The sequence below is a fragment of the Silurus aristotelis genome (assembly GCF_946808225.1).
Source record: "Silurus aristotelis genome assembly, chromosome: 19".
NCBI lineage: Eukaryota > Metazoa > Chordata > Actinopteri > Siluriformes > Siluridae > Silurus > Silurus aristotelis.
In genome coordinates, this window is record NC_139592.1 from 553963 (window position 1) to 571741 (window position 17779).

At 43.5% G+C, this 17779-nt stretch overlaps 2 protein-coding genes and 1 long non-coding RNA gene across 34 annotated transcripts; 2 read left to right on the forward strand and 1 right to left on the reverse strand.

The window, feature by feature from the left end:
- cnbpa (CCHC-type zinc finger, nucleic acid binding protein a) lies at positions 1 to 12039 on the forward strand. 3 transcript variants are annotated; one of them, XM_083520801.1, is made up of 6 exons: positions 1 to 222; positions 1168 to 1273; positions 1385 to 1450; positions 1755 to 1953; positions 9867 to 10514; positions 11263 to 12039. In XM_083520801.1, the coding sequence occupies exons 2-5, from the start codon at positions 1171 to 1173 to the stop codon at positions 9982 to 9984; spliced, it is 486 nt and encodes a 161-aa protein (XP_083376927.1). In that variant the 5' UTR covers positions 1 to 222; positions 1168 to 1170; the 3' UTR covers positions 9985 to 10514; positions 11263 to 12039. The 3 variants fall into 3 exon arrangements, with proteins under 3 accessions (XP_083376927.1, XP_083376926.1, XP_083376928.1); XM_083520800.1 differs by having other exon boundaries at positions 11297 to 12039; XM_083520802.1 differs by having other exon boundaries at positions 9867 to 10478; positions 11339 to 12039.
- gp9 (glycoprotein IX platelet) lies at positions 10380 to 15763 on the reverse strand. 13 transcript variants are annotated; one of them, XM_083520791.1, is made up of 3 exons: positions 15082 to 15763; positions 11289 to 14110; positions 10380 to 10608 (listed from the first exon to the last, which is right to left on the reverse strand). In XM_083520791.1, the coding sequence occupies exon 2, from the start codon at positions 14108 to 14110 to the stop codon at positions 13373 to 13375; it is 738 nt and encodes a 245-aa protein (XP_083376917.1). In that variant the 5' UTR covers positions 15082 to 15763; the 3' UTR covers positions 10380 to 10608; positions 11289 to 13372. The 13 variants fall into 13 exon arrangements, with proteins under 13 accessions (XP_083376917.1, XP_083376920.1, XP_083376921.1 ...); XM_083520794.1 differs by lacking the exon at positions 15082 to 15763 and having other exon boundaries at positions 11289 to 11590; positions 11621 to 14563; XM_083520795.1 differs by lacking the exon at positions 15082 to 15763 and having other exon boundaries at positions 11289 to 11556; positions 11619 to 14563.
- Positions 15764 to 15843: 80 nt separating this feature from the next.
- On the forward strand, positions 15844 to 17773 carry LOC310714955. Of its 18 annotated transcripts, none has more exons than XR_014530169.1 (8): positions 15844 to 16649; positions 16720 to 16753; positions 16824 to 16862; positions 16923 to 16997; positions 17097 to 17115; positions 17206 to 17244; positions 17345 to 17383; positions 17470 to 17773. It is a non-coding gene; the product is annotated as an uncharacterized lncRNA (long non-coding RNA). The 18 variants fall into 18 exon arrangements; XR_014530170.1 differs by having other exon boundaries at positions 16923 to 16991; positions 17052 to 17115; positions 17211 to 17244; XR_014530171.1 differs by having other exon boundaries at positions 16923 to 16991; positions 17082 to 17120; positions 17211 to 17244.
- Positions 17774 to 17779: the final 6 nt, after the last annotated feature.

The following is a 17779-nucleotide window of genomic DNA, read 5'->3' on the forward strand; positions in this document are numbered from 1 at the left end:
TTCCCCGTCCATTTTATTTTTGGCTGTTACTCCTGCCTACGGGCATGCGCGTGCGGCGTGTGAACGACCGTGCGCATGCGCATGCAGCGTGTGGACGGCCATGCGCATGCGCAAATCGCATGTGGCGCAGTGCTAGAGCGAGCGCAGCGAGGGGCGGAGTCAAAGTGCAACGAGTCACGTAGCGTCAACGAGGCTAGTAGTAGTAGCAGCGAAGATCAGTAGGTAAGTTTAAACACACTGTGCGTTATTTACAAAAGAAATCCGATGTATTTAAGTGTATATGTGTATATTGTTGATTTAACGATGGTCAAATTGCCCGTGGTTACGGCGGTTGTGTAGTGTAGATGTGAGGCGGAGAGAAGGAGCGCGCGAGGTTAGGGTTAGCTAGTTTAGCATGTAGCTAGCCGTGGCCTAGTTGCGGCGCGTGCTGCGCGGGAAAGTCGTCAAGCAACTGCGCATTTTATCGCGTTAATTTATTTCAATTAAACGATTAAGACTGCAGACTTGATCTCCGAACTGTTTCAAGTGTCAAAATTAAATTAAACCCGAGGCTCTAGCGCTCATTTCTCCTGATTGGTGTAGCGCGTGCGTGTTGCACGAGCGCACTCAGGCCCTGCGCGTGAGCGGCGTGGAAATGTTTCTATCAGTATTTACTAATAAACTAATGTACATATTTGGGTATTTGTGTTTGTGTTATATATATTATAAGGTATATATATATAAATAATATACCTTGTCACCGACATACTGAAATATTCATTGATTAATGTATATAATTAGGGTTTTGTTCCACTCTGTGACGTCACAGTATTGTTATTTGGGAATTTTATTATGGTTTATAAAGTGAGCAGATCAGGCGCTACTAGCAAGGTACTGCATATGACATGTGCTTTCCATGTGTTAGACTAAGACACACACACACACACACACACACACACACACACAGGTCCTCGATATATAAACTGTTTCTAACTGCAGTTTGGAGGAGAGTTCCTGTGTTTCCCACACGTTTATGCTGAGAATACAGCTGAGTGCACTAATTTCCACCAGCAGGTTGATTCAGTTCCCCACGTGTCCATGTCCACTCTGATTTACGGCTTTTCCCCCCTCAGTGTTAGGTCCCTGTCACAGGTCACGTGTGTTAAGCTGTTCACTTTTTGTCTCTAGGAAATGGATATGAGCAGCAGTGAGTGTTTTGGATGCGGTCGCTCAGGGCACTGGGTGAAGAACTGCCCCAATGCGGGGCGTGGCCGTGGGCGTGGCAGAGGTCGAGGTAAGCGTGAGGATGAGTGATGAGGTAGTTGCAACTCCTGTACCAGTGTTTACTGTGTGTATGTGCGTGCGCAACTCCTTTACCATTGTTCATTGTGTGTGTGTGTTCTAGATCTGTTCTGTTACCGGTGTGGAGAACAGGGACATATCGCCCGTGATTGTGAACAGACTGAGGATGGTAAGACCACCACCCAGAATGACGTCTCTTCATGAATGATAGGATACTAGTGGATACTGGATACTAGTATTAGTAATAAGTTTTAGATTGTGAAAGGTTTTTACAGCAGTAAACACTTGTACTAGTATAACTAGTAATAACTATTGCTAGTATTCGATCCATGACATCTAATAGTGCAACACAAAGCTGAGATGTTACTACTAATCTAGCTGGTATTAAGTGATTTCTCTGCATAAACACTTAACTATTACTGCTACTACTAGTTATCAAATTCATTAATTTATGTTGTTTTGCCTTTTCTCAGCGTGTTATAACTGTCACCGGAGTGGTCATATCTCCCGGGACTGTAAGGAGCCGAAGAAGGAGCGTGAGCAGTGCTGCTATAACTGCGGTAAAGCCGGACATGTGGCAAGAGACTGCGACCATGCTAACGAGCAGAAGTGTTACTCCTGCGGTGGATTCGGACACATCCAGAAACTGTGTGACAAAGTCAAGTGCTACCGGTACGAGTATACCACTTAATATACCAGTATTAATCCTGAGAACTACACCAGTACTAGTGTGTGTGTTACTGCACAAACATACTGTTATAGTACTAATCATCATTACCGCTTCATTATACTCCTGCGTTATGGTCATTACCGCTTCATTATACTCCTGCGTTATCGTCATTACCGCTTCATTATACTCCTGCGTTATCGTCATTACCGCTTCATTATACTCCTGCGTTATGGTCATTACCGCTTCATTATACTCCCGCGTTATCGTCATTACCGCTTCATTATACTCCCGCGTTATCGTCATTACCGCTTCATTATACTCCCGCGTTATCGTCATTACCGCTTCATTATACTCCCGCGTTATCGTCATTACCGCTTCATTATACTCCCGCGTTATCGTCATTACCGCTTCATTATACTCCCGCGTTATCGTCATTACCGCTTCATTATACTCCCGCGTTATCGTCATTACCGCTTCATTATACTCCCGCGTTATCGTCATTACCGCTTCATTATACTCCCGCGTTATCGTCATTACCGCTTCATTATACTCCCGCGTTATCGTCATTACTGCTCTACTACTGCACCTGCCACACCAGTAACACCTACTACTGACTGATTACTGTTACTAATACTTACTCAAACACTGTTACTGCCACTACACACACTGCACTCACTCAAACACTGTTACTGCCTCTACACACACCTACACACACACACACTGCACTCACTCAAACACTTACTGCCGCCACTACACACACACACACTGCACTTACTCAAACACTGTTACTGCCACTATACACACACACACACACACACTGCACTTACTCAAACACTGTTACTGCCACTACACACACACACTGCACTTACTCAAACACTGTTACTGCCTCTACACACACACACTACACTTACTCAAACACTGTTACTGCCACTAGACACACACACACACACACACACACACACACACACTGCACTCACTTAAACACTGTTACTGCCTCTACACACACCTACACACACACACACTGCACTCACTCAAACACTTACTGCCGCCACTACACACACACACTGCACTTACTCAAACACTGTTACTGCCTCTACACACACACACACACACACACACACACACACACACTGCACTCACTTAAACACTGTTACTGCCTCTACACACACACACTACACTTACTCAAACACTGTTACTGCCACTAGACACACACACACACACACTGCACTCACTTAAACACTGTTACTGCCTCTACACACACCTACACACACACACACTGCACTCACTCAAACACTTACTGCCGCCACTACACACACACACTGCACTTACTCAAACACTGTTACTGCCACTAGACACACACACACACACACACACACACACACACACACACACACACTGCACTCACTTAAACACTGTTACTGCCTCTACACACACCTACACACACACACACTGCACTCACTCAAACACTTACTGCCGCCACTACACACACACACACTGCACTTACTCAAACACTGTTACTGCCACTATACACACACACACACACACTGCACTTACTCAAACACTGTTACTGCCACTACACACACACACTGCACTTACTCAAACACTGTTACTGCCTCTACACACACACACTACACTTACTCAAACACTGTTACTGCCACTACACACACACACTGCACTTACTCAAACACTGTTACTGCCTCTACACACACACACACACACACTGCACTCACTCAAACACTGTTACTGCCTCTACACACACACACACACTGCACTCACTCAAACACTGTTACTGCCTCTACACACGCACACACACACACTGCACTCACTCAAACACTGTTACTGCCTCTACACACACGCACACTGCACTCACTCAAACACTGTTACTGCCTCTACACACACACACACTACACTTACTCAAACACTGTTACTGCCACTACACACACACACTGCACTTACTCAAACACTGTTACTGCCACTACACACACACACTGCACTTACTCAAACACTGTTACTGCCACTACACACACACACTGCACTCACTCAAACACTGTTACTGCCTCTACACACACACACACACACACACACTGCACTCACTCAAACACTGTTACTGCCTCTACACACACACACACACACACACTGCACTCACTCAAACACTGTTACTGCCTCTACACACACACACTGCACTTACTCAAACACTGTTACTGCCACTACACACACACACTGCACTTACTCAAACACTGTTACTGCCACTACACACACACTGCACTCACTCAAACACTGTTACTGCCTCTACACACACACACTGCACTCACTCAAACACTGTTACTGCCTCTACACACACGCACACTGCACTCACTCAAACACTGTTACTGCCACTACACACACACACACACACTGCAAACACTGTTACTGCCACTACACACACACTGCACTTACTCAAACACTTACTGCCACTACACACACACACACTGCACTTACTCAAACGCTGTTACTGCCTCTACACACACACACTGCACTCACTCAAACACTGTTACTGCCTCTACACACACACACACACACACACACACACACACACACACTGCACTCACTCAAACACTGTTACTGCCTCTACACACACACACACACTGCACTCACTGAAACACTGTTACTGCCTCTACACACACGCACACTGCACTCACTCAAATACTGTTACTGCCTCTACACACACACACACACTGCACTCACTCAAACACTGTTACTGCCTCTACACACACACACACACACACACACTGCACTCACTCAAACACTGTTACTGCCACTACACACACACACACACACACACACACTGCAAACACTGTTACTGCCACTACACACACACTGCACTTACTCAAACACTGTTACTGCCTCTACACACACACACACTGCACTCACTCAAACACTGTTACTGCCTCTACACACACTGCACTCAAACACTGTTACTGCCTCTACACACACACTGCACTCACTCAAACACTGTTACTGCCTCTACACACACACACACACACTGCACTCACTCAAACACTGTTACTGCCTCTACACACACGCACACTGCACTCACTCAAACACTGTTACTGCCACTACACACACACACACACACACACTGCAAACACTGTTACTGCCACTACACACACACTGCACTTACTCAAACACTTACTGCCACTACACACACACACACTGCACTCACTCAAACGCTGTTACTGCCTCTACACACACACACACACACACACACACTGCACTCACTCAAACACTGTTACTGCCTCTACACACACGCACACTGCACTCACTCAAACACTGTTATTGCCACTACACACACACACACACACACACACACACACACTGCAAACACTGTTACTGCCACTACACACACTGCACTTACTCAAACACTTACTGCCACTACACACACACACACTGCACTCACTCAAACGCTGTTACTGCCTCTACACACACACACACACACACACACACACACACTGCACTCACTCAAACACTGTTACTGCCTCTACACACACACACACACACTGCACTCACTCAAACACTGTTACTGCCTCTACACACACACACACACTGCACTCACTCAAACACTGTTACTGCCTCTACACACACACACACACACTGCACTCACTCAAACACTGTTACTGCCTCTACACACACACACACACACACACACACTGCACTCACTCAAACACTGTTACTGCCTCTACACACACACACACTGCACTCACTCAAACACTGTTACTGCCTCTACACACACGCACACTGCACTCACTCAAACACTGTTACTGCCTCTACACACACACACACTGCACTCACTCAAACACTGTTACTGCCTCTACACACACACACACTGCAAACACTGTTACTGCCACTACACACACACTGCACTCACTCAAACACTGTTACTGCCTCTACACACACACACACTGCACTCACTCAAACACTGTTACTGCCTCTACACACACACACACACTGCAAACACTGTTACTGCCTCTACACACACACACACTGCACTCACTCAAACACTGTTACTGCCTCTACACACACACACACTGCACTCACTCAAACACTGTTACTGCCTCTACACACACACACACTGCACTCACTCAAACACTGTTACTGCCTCTACACACACACACACTGCACTCACTCAAACACTGTTACTGCCTCTACACACACACACACTGCACTCACTCAAACACTGTTACTGCCTCTACACACACACACACACTGCACTCACTCAAACACTGTTACTGCCTCTACACACACACACACACACACTGCACTCACTCAAACACTGTTACTGCCTCTACACACACGCACACTGCACTCACTCAAACACTGTTACTGCCTCTACACACACACACACACACACTGCAAACACTGTTACTGCCTCTACACACACACACACACACACACACACACTGCAAACACTGTTACTGCCACTACACACACACACACACACACTGCAAACACTGTTACTGCCACTACACACACACTGCACTCACTCAAACACTGTTACTGCCTCTACACACACACACACACACACACACACACTGCACTCACTCAAACACTGTTACTGCCTCTACACACACACACACTGCACTCACTCAAACACTGTTACTGCCTCTACACACACACACACTGCAAACACTGTTACTGCCACTACACACACACTGCACTCACTCAAACACTGTTACTGCCTCTACACACACACACACTGCACTCACTCAAACACTGTTACTGCCTCTACACACACACACACACTGCAAACACTGTTACTGCCTCTACACACACACACACTGCACTCACTCAAACACTGTTACTGCCTCTACACACACACACACTGCACTCACTCAAACACTGTTACTGCCTCTACACACACACACACTGCACTCACTCAAACACTGTTACTGCCTCTACACACACACACACACTGCACTCACTCAAACACTGTTACTGCCTCTACACACACACACACACACACACTGCACTCACTCAAACACTGTTACTGCCTCTACACACACGCACACTGCACTCACTCAAACACTGTTACTGCCTCTACACACACACACACACACACACTGCAAACACTGTTACTGCCTCTACACACACACACACACACACACACACACTGCAAACACTGTTACTGCCACTACACACACACACACACACTGCAAACACTGTTACTGCCACTACACACACACTGCACTTACTCAAACACTTACTGCCACTACACACACGCACACTGCACTCACTCAAACACTGTTACTGCCACTATACACACACACACACACACACTGCAAACACTGTTACTGCCACTACACACACACTGCACTTACTCAAACACTTACTGCCACTACACACACACACACACTGCACTTACTCAAACACTTACTGCCACTACACACACACTGCACTTACTCAAACGCTGTTACTGCCTCTACACACACACACACACACACACACACTGCACTCACTCAAACACTGTTACTGCCTCTACACACACGCACACTGCACTCACTCAAACACTGTTACTGCCTCTACACACACGCACACTGCACTCACTCAAACACTGTTACTGCCTCTACACACACACACACACACACACACACACTGCACTCACTCAAACACTGTTACTGCCTCTACACACGCACACTGCACTCACTCAAACACTGTTACTGCCTCTACACACACGCACACTGCACTCACTCAAACACTGTTACTGCCTCTACACACACACACACACACACACACACTGCACTCACTCAAACACTGTTACTGCCTCTACACACACACACACTGCACTCACTCAAACACTGTTACTGCCTCTACACACACACACACTGCACTCACTCAAACACTGTTACTGCCTCTACACACACACACACTGCACTCACTCAAACACTGTTACTGCCTCTACACACACACACACTGCACTCACTCAAACACTGTTACTGCCTCTACACACACACACACACTGCAAACACTGTTACTGCCTCTACACACACACACACTGCACTCACTCAAACACTGTTACTGCCTCTACACACACACACACACACACTGCACTCACTCAAACACTGTTACTGCCTCTACACACACACACACACACAAACACACTCTGCACTCACTCAAACACTGTTACTGCCTCTACACACACACACACACACACACTGCACTCACTCAAACACTGTTACTGCCTCTACACACACACACACTGCACTCAGTCAAACACTGTTACTGCCTCTACACACACGCACACTGCACTCACTCAAACACTGTTACTGCCTCTACACACACACACACACACACACACTGCAAACACTGTTACTGCCACTACACACACACACACACTGCAAACACTGTTACTGCCACTACACACACACTGCACTTACTCAAACACTTACTGCCACTACACACACACACACACTGCACTTACTCAAACGCTGTTACTGCCTCTACACACACACACACACACACACTGCACTCACTCAAACACTGTTACTGCCTCTACACACACACACACACACACTGCACTTACTCAAACACTGTTACTGCCACTACACACACACACTGCACTTACTCAAACACTGTTACTGCCTCTACACACACACACACACACACACACACACACACTGCACTCACTCAAACACTGTTACTGCCTCTACACACACACACACACTGCACTCACTCAAACACTGTTACTGCCTCTACACACACACACTACACTTACTCAAACACTGTTACTGCCTCTACACACACACACTACACTTACTCAAACACTGTTACTGCCTCTACACACACACACACTGCACTCACTCAAACACTGTTACTGCCACTACACACACACACACTGCAAACACTGTTACTGCCACTACACACACACTGCACTTACTCAAACACTTACTGCCACTACACACACACACACTGCACTTACTCAAACACTTACTGCCACTACACACACACACACTGCACTTACTCAAACACTGTTACTGCCTCTACACACACACACACACTGCACTTACTCAAACGCTGTTACAAATGAAAGATTTTTACTACTCATACAGCTTATTACTACTATACTCAATAACAGTAATAATAATAGTAAATGTCTATACTACTAATAAAAGTAATATATAAAATGCTTTAAATGACGGATGTTCACTAGTGCACTTTTACTACTTCAGCCATAACTATACTATGAGTTACTGTTACAGCCAATAGTTTTATTAATTACTGTTACACCAGTTATTACTTTTACAGCCTACTTTTATTCTATTAGATATTAGTACAGCTTCTATTATTAATACTCCTGCTAAAAATGAACTCGCTCCCACTAGTACATTAATATTGATAAAATTAGTAAATAGTATTGCTTTAAAAAAGTGTACTGCTGCTACACTTGTAACATGTCTTAGTATTAATGATCAGAATTAGTATTGACTTATCACTTCAGATTACAAACAACCCTGTGGCTACTACAAGCAGAATTACTCCTAATGTCATTACTGTACGATGTGTTTTTTTTCACCGCTACATTTTATACCGCTGTCAATTATATTTAATCACGATTAATCGCAATCTGTTCTAAATGTACCTTCAATTAATAATCTCCATGTTTTTAATATTCTAATCGACATGAATAAATATTGATGCTTTATGCAAATGTATGTTTATTATTAGTGAAACTGAACTCAACATGGAGCATGAAGAAGTAATAGTCCTGTAAACGTTGGATGATTTTTTTCTGGTCCACTTTTATTTATTTTTGTAAATATCTGAGTAAATGAACTCTCGCTCAGCACAGTATTACAACTAAAGGGTTTTATATACACAATAATACCCTGTGTTTGTACTACTGTAGTATTTGAGTGGTGCTGATGTGTGGAATTGTGTGCAGGTGTGGTGAGATTGGTCACGTGGCGGTGCAGTGCAGTAAGGCCAGCGAGGTGAACTGCTATAACTGCGGGAAGACGGGTCACCTGGCGCGGGAGTGTACCATCGAGGCCTCGGCGTAAATGCGCCCCCCTCTTCATCGGCCCCTCCTTTTTCATGTTGATGGTTGTATTATTTTCTGGGAATCCTCTTCATTGGCTAAAGCCGGGCAGACGGAGGCTCGTCTCGGCCCGCGAGCTGCTCGACATGTTTAAAGATTAATAAATGAATGAACGAAGGGGTTTAAAATCTTTCAGCATTCAGCATCAGATGTGTTTAGTTCCGGTAGAGTGTTGTGTAGAAATGCTTTGTTTAAAAAAATAAAATGAAATAAAAAAATCCCTTAACCGCACCCGCCGACGTGACCACCAACGGGCGAGGCGGAGCACGGCATGTTAACATGGGACCGGCACGCGCTCGCCTCACGTGAGCCTTCGAGAGACGGCAGACGGGAAAAGCCTCGACTTCTGCGTACAGATTTTTATTTTTATTTTTTTTTGTTTCGAATAAAATCGGGAGAAAAATACGTTTGCTTAGTGTGTGATGGTGATGTGTACACACACACACACACACACACGCAGAGGACTACATCTTAATCTGGACACACACACACGCAGAGGACTACATCTTAATCTGGACACACACACACACACGCAGAGGACTACATCTTAATCTGGACACACACACACACACACACACGCAGAGGACTACATCTTAATCTGGACACACACACACACACGCAGAGGACTACATCTTAATCTGGACACACACACACACACGCAGAGGACTACATCTTAATCTGGACACACACACACACACGCAGAGGACTACATCTTAATCTGGACACACACACACACACGCAGAGGACTACATCTTAATCTGGACACACACACACACGCAGAGGACTACATCTTAATCTGGACACACACACACACGCAGAGGACTACATCTTAATCTGGACACACACACACACGCAGAGGACTACATCTTAATCTGGACGTACACACACACACACGCAGAGGACTACATCTTAATCTGGACGTACACACACACGCAGAGGACTACATCTTAATCTGGACGTACACACACACACGCAGAGGACTACATCTTAATCTGGACGTACACACACACACACGCAGAGGACTACATTTTAATCTGGACACATACACACACGCAGAGGACTACATCTTAATCTGGACACACACACGCAGAGGACTACATCTTAATCTGGACACACACACACGCAGAGGACTACATCTTAATCTGGACACACACACACACGCAGAGGACTACATCTTAATCTGGACACACACCCACACAGAGGACTACATCTTAATCTGGATACACCCACACCCACACAGAGGACATCATCTTAATCTGGACACACACACACAGAGGACTACATCTTAATCTGGACACACACACACACCCACACAGAGGACTACATCTTAATCTGGACACACACACAGAGGACTACATCTTAATCTGGACACACACACACACACAGGACTCCATCTTAATCTGGACACACACACACACAGGACTCCATCTTAATCTGGACACACACACACACAGGACTCCATCTTAATCTGGACACACACACACACACCCACACAGAGGACTACATCTTAATCTGGACACACCCACACAGAGGACTACATCTTAATCTGGACACACACACACACAGGACTCCATCTTAATCTGGACACACACACACACAGGACTCCATCTTAATCTGGACACACACACACACACACTTTGGGCTCTATCTTGTGAGGAAATGTTTGGTGTATGATGTATGAATTATACTCATCACACAATTCAGATTTTCTTCTTTTGAATTTAGATTTTTTTTGTACATTTCTCATAAATGCCTAAAGATTCCCCCAAAAAAGGCGAATAATTTCTATCTTAAATTATCGTGACCAGTGAGCTTGTGGATTTATCACTAATTTGCAAAAGGAGAATGTTTTCACAGAAATCAAATATTATTTTTGTACAATATCACTTGGACTACTGTAAAAAAAATCATTTTTGCTTGTACTGTTTTTAAGTCGGAAGGAAAAGATGCAACTGAAGTCCTATAAAACATAGAAATGTAATTTTAAACTATCAATAAAGCTGGAGGAGGATCAGGATGATCTGAGCATGATCTCTTTATTATCTCAGGGGGGATGAACATCAGCGTGTCATGTAGAACCTCTTTATCTCTGTGAAGCTGTCTACTGTTCAAAACTACATTAAATCATGTGTATAATATCTGAGGAGGGATTCCCGCGGCCAAAGCACTTTTTAAAGAAACATTTCTCACGTGTTGATTCTTAATTTAGAAGAAAAGAAAAAAAAGACAAATTTCAGGTAATTTATTATAAAAATTAAAATAAATACATTTTAAACCACTGGGTAAAATAAATGATTAAATCTGCTGTTCCTGTTTCTCAGGCTAGAATTTGAGTTTTAGACTCGATTGCATTTTAACAATTTTGTTGGAGTTAAAATTCTACAGTTTTCGGTCTACGACGATCGTCATCTAAAGTTATGAGCAAATTTTCATTGTTCTTGTGAGCAGAACGTGGCAATGTTCTGAAATGTCTCTGCAGACAGTCGTCTTAAAAATGACCACGTTTGGTGTTGATGCATCAAAACATCAGGGAAATACAACCTCTGATTTTGTGGCGCTTTCAGTCCTTTTCATCACTGCGTCACACTGGAACACTTCAGTCTCTCAAAAACCCTTCACTGAAAAATTTGGGGATGTTCTGACAAACGAAGACGACAGGGTTTTGTTTTTAAATTAAAAAATTCTTGCACTTGAAATAAACTCAGATTCTTTTTATTTGTTGAAGGTTGAATTCTGCAAAATCTCTAAAGAATTTACTCAACAATAAAATTTCAATCAATTATTGGGAGAAATAGATAGAAACCTGGGGAATGAATTTTTCAATAATTCCATAAACGCTGTGATACAAACATTTGCACGAAAATTTTAATTGTGAAAAATATAAAAATATAAATTTTTAAGTTAGAAGTTATAATCAGCAACATTTCACCTGAAGTGTTAAATAATTAATAATAAAATAATCAAATGTTAAAATTATGAAGAATTTTACACAAAAAACTAAATGTTAAAGTGTTCAAAAGAAAAGATTTAAATTTATCATTAGCATTAATATTTAAGACTTTGATTTTTTTTTTATTTAAATCCGGACCAAAAAAATAAAGTCCCGTTTCAAAAATTTAATTTTTTATTTAATAAAAAAAGAGATGAGAAACAGGAGTAAGTGTGATGTTAAAAATTTATTCATGTGTTTAGTTTCAGAAAATAAAAAAATCTGGATAAAATATTAAGTTTTGCAGTTAAACTGCAGTTTTTTCTCTACATTTTAATATGTAATTCTTTAAAAAACAATTTTGCTCCACGGAGCAACACAGAAATCTCCGTTAAAGGTGAGCAGAATGAGAAGTTCTGGTTCAGGAGTCTTTGATCTTGATATTGTGATGTTTGTGGAGCGTGTCGAGGATCTGTGGGAGGATGTCCATGTCGAGGAGCGGTCTCTCCAGATCCTCACTCCACTGTGATAAGTACTTGACCTTGGCTCTGTGTTTGGGTTTGAGCGAGCGCAGAGATTCGGTCTGGAAGCTCCCGTGTTTCTCTCCGATGCCCAGAGTGACCCCCAGCCCTTTGGCCAGACAGAGGCTCCACACCAACAATCCCAGAACTCCACACAGTAGGAACACTAACACCAGGTTAGAAACTGTACCTGAACAGCTCTTCTTCATGCATGATGAGAACTCTGTCTCTCCCAGGCTGATGATGGATCTGTGCGCTCGAGACACCGGAGAAGAACACGTCGGTGGACTTCCGGCCGTCAGGTCTCGGTTCCTCAGCAGCCAGGATCTCAGGTACTGAACATCACAGCTGCAGTGGAAAGGATTCTCTGACAGATCCACCACACGGAGCTTTAAAAACTTGTCAAAGAACCCTGGAGGAACCGTGGCCAGTCGGTTGTGCTGCAGATAAAGCTCAGTGGTGTTTGATGGGAAATCAGGAATATGGTAGAGATCTTGTGAGCTGCAGTTCACGCTCAGACCTAATGATGGAGACCTCGAGCAGCTGCAGGATGACGAGACGCTGCTCACAAGAAGAAGAAGAACAACAGCTTTGACAATACCTGAGATCATCCTGAGAAGAGAAAAAATGATGTTCATCTGTGTACATCTAACGTTCATGTCAGTTCCTGATGTCTCTTACATTATAGCAGCTATAAACACTCCTCCTCTCACCAGTCTCATAATGTCTCAGAACCTCTGACTGTTATAAACACTGACACTGGAGACTCATTCCATACACTTAATGAACAAAAGTATTGGGTTTCATGAGTTTCCTCCTCAAACTGGTGCAGACACACAAATGTTTTTGGATGCAGGAGCTTAAAATTCTCCCTACACTTGAACCAGGAGACCCAAAACCTGTTCCAGCATGATGATGCCCCTGTGCACAAACTATGGGTTAGAAGATGTGGAAGATCTCCTGCTATAGAGCTCCAACTCTATTAACACCTTTTGGGACTAAAAACTTTGTAGCTGAATTAATCCCCCGAAATTCTCCACAAAAATAAAACAATTATTAAATGACATAATTGATAATTAAATAAAAAAAAATAGTGAATATAGTCAGATAGATTTAAAATGGCAAATCATTAAATCTATTTCTGTCTCTGTCTGTGTGTGTGTCTGTGTGTGTGTGTGTGTGTGTGTGCGTGTGCGCGTGCGCGTGCGTGCGTGCGTGTGTGTGTGTGTGTGTGTGATACAGTTGCACTTTTGTCTTTTAATCGGTTTACTGAAATAATGTAATAAAAATGCAATTAATTATAATAATGTTATATTTCTATAATTATTTTATATATTTTTAATTTTCTTATTTATTTTTACTTTACAATTAACAGTAACAATATATAGAATTAATATCCTTTTATTTTATCATTATATATACATTTTATTCTGTATTTATAAAGTATAACTAAACAATAAATAAATAAATTATAAAAATAATTTAAATACATTAAAGTAAAAAAAAAAATAAGAACAATTAATTTTCTTGATATTTGATTTAAAAAATAAATAAAACAATCATAAAATATATGAAAGAAATAGAAATGTTATGGTAAGAAACCCTGTACCTGAGGGGAGAAACAGATCTTTTAAGTCTCGTCTCGTTTCGTCTCGTCTCGTCTCGTCTCATCTCATCCTCCTCTGGGTGAAGAATAGGTTGGTAATCAACTTATAAACGTTTCAGAATGATTTATTGATTCTTTTTCATATATTGATGAAGTTTCAGTCCTGTATTTGCCGCCAGGTGACCTGCAGCTCACGGAGAGAAGCAACCAGCAGGAAGAACTTGTGTCTCGGCCGTGCTCAAGGGTTCGCTCAGGCGTCTCTCAGCTGTTGTTCCTGCGTCTGTTCCTCACAGGAAGTGGACGAGTGAACGAGCGAGTGAGCGTTGGTGAGAATAATCTACGTGCAGGACGGCGTCTCTGTGAGATGCTGATAAGCTTATCTCCAACGCCAGTGTCTCATAAACATCTCAACAGCCAACATTAAAGAAAAGAAGAACAGTGTTCATAAAGCTTCCTAAGACCTTCATAAGACCTGATCTGACATAATGCTACACATACATATCTAGATTTCTCCCTCAAAGGTCAAAGGTGACATTTTGACCCAGATCCAGGTGTGATGTTTATTTGTGTTGTAACTGATGTTCTGTATTTCCCTTCATTAGAAACACTATAAAAAACAATAGATTTCCTGTTCATCATGTGAATAAAACCTTTATGAACACTGTATCTATAACATTAAACTCTACAGTCAATAATTCAAATACATGTTAATACAACAAAAAGCAATAACGCTCTTCTGGCAGCTTATTGACGGTTTATACGATAATATTTTGATATTATTTTCAATAACACTAATTTAATATTTATATCAAATTCACTAAAATGTTCAGGTATTTCGGTGCCTCGGGTAAAAAAAGACCAATGCTGCAATCTGATTGGACTATAATTATTGTGTTTTTTTGGTAGTTTGTTTTTTTTCTTCCAAATGTTGATTTTGTTTGTTCCGAGTTCGGACACCATGGTGTCTTTAGTGCCCCTGCTGGTCAGGGTGTGTAAGTGCATGTTGGTGTGACGTCACCAAAGGTTTACTAATATACAGCACATATGAAAAAAAGACCCATTAAAGTACCCCCTTTTAATCAAGAATAAAACGTCATTTAAAAATGTTGAATGTTCATTTTGGGATTAAAAAAATGTTCCTCTGTGGTTCTCTGTGGATGTTTGAAGGTCTAAACAGGCTCTGGCTGATAGAGAGAGAAAATCCAGATGTTCTTGTGTCCTACAGAGACACAGTGAAAGCTCATTTAAGGTGAAAACTAAAGAAAGACTTTGTGTGATTTTGACCTCATTTAGTTTCAGAGTTTTCTGACTACTGCACTCACACCTTCAGAACCGTGATGAGGAAGTGAAGCTCAGACTCTGGGAGATGTGAGGGAGTTTTATTTCTCAACATTGTCACAGTTTGACATGAATCAGATTTGTAGAACTTACAGAGACTGCATTTCAACATGAGAGCTTCTGTTTCCCATAAAACCTGTTACTACTGTCTCTTAATGGAAGAGCTGCAGGACAGTGTGTGTGGGTCGGGTCAGGACAGTGTGGTGTAGTGTGGGTTGGGTCGGGTCAGGACAGTGTATATGGTGTAGTGTGGGTTGGGTTGGGTCGAGTCAGAACAGTGTCATGTGGGTTGGGTCAGGACAGTGTGGTGTGGTGTAGTGTGGGTCGGGTCAGGACAGTGTGGTGTGGGTCGGGTCAGGACAGTGTATATGGTGTAGTGTGGGTTGGGTTGGGTCGAGTCAGGACAGTGTGGTGTGGTGTAGTGTGGGTCGGGTCAGGACAGTGTGGTGTGGGTCGGGTCAGGACAGTGTATATGGTGTAGTGTGGGTTGGGTTGGGTCGAGTCAGAACAGTGTGGTGTGGGTTGGGTCAGGACAGTGTGGTGTGGTGTAGTGTGGGTCGGGTCAGGACAGTGTGGTGTGGGTCGGGTCAGGACAGCGTATATGGTGTAGTGTGGGTTGGGTTGGGTCGAGTCAGAACAGTGTCGTGTGGGTTGGGTCAGGACAGTGTGGTGTGGTGTAGTGTGGGTCGGGTCAGGACAGTGTGGTGTGGGTCGGGTCAGGACAGCGTATATGGTGTAGTGTGGGTTGGGTTGGGTCGAGTCAGAACAGTGTCGTGTGGGTTGGGTCAGGACAGTGTGGTGTGGTGTAGTGTGGGTCGGGTCAGGACAGTGTGGTGTGGGTCGGGTCGGGTCAGGACAGTGTATATGGTGTAGTGTGGGTTGGGTTGGGTCGAGTCAGAACAGTGTGGTGTGGGTTGGGTCAGGACAGTGTGGTGTGGTGTAGTGTGGGTCGGGTCAGGACAGTGTGGTGTGGGTTGGGTCAGGACAGTGTGGTGTAGTGTATTGTGGGTTGGGTCAGGACAGTGTGATGTGGTGTAGTGTGGGTCGAGTCAGAACAGTGTGGTGTGGGTCGGGTCAGGACAGTGTGGTGTGGATGGGGTCGGGCCATTGTGGTGTGGTGCAGGTGTGTTTCAGGTTCAGTCAGTGTGGTTTGGGTCGGGTTTGAGTGTTTGGGTGGGTTTGAGTGTTTGGGTGGGTTTATTGTGGTCAGTGTGGTTGGTGAATTAAAGGTTGGTGGCTCGGCATGAAAACAGTGAACGTGTCCAATAGTCCAGTTGTCTCAATCACACACACACGCACGCACACACACACACACACACACACACACACACACACACACACACACACACACACACACACACAC

Bases quoted from the DNA above. Each gene is read 5' to 3' on its own strand.
- cnbpa (XM_083520801.1), top strand. From the start codon at position 1,171: ATGGATATGAGCAGCAGTGAGTGTTTTGGATGCGGTCGCTCAGGGCAC. The intron at 1,274-1,384 runs GTAAGCGTGAGG...TGTGTGTTCTAG, and splicing joins TGGGCGTGGCAGAGGTCGAG to ATCTGTTCTGTTACCGGTGT. The intron at 1,451-1,754 runs GTAAGACCACCA...GCCTTTTCTCAG, and splicing joins TTGTGAACAGACTGAGGATG to CGTGTTATAACTGTCACCGG.
- gp9 (XM_083520794.1), bottom strand. From the start codon at position 14,131: ATGAACGTTAGATGTACACAGATGAACATCATTTTTTCTCTTCTCAGG.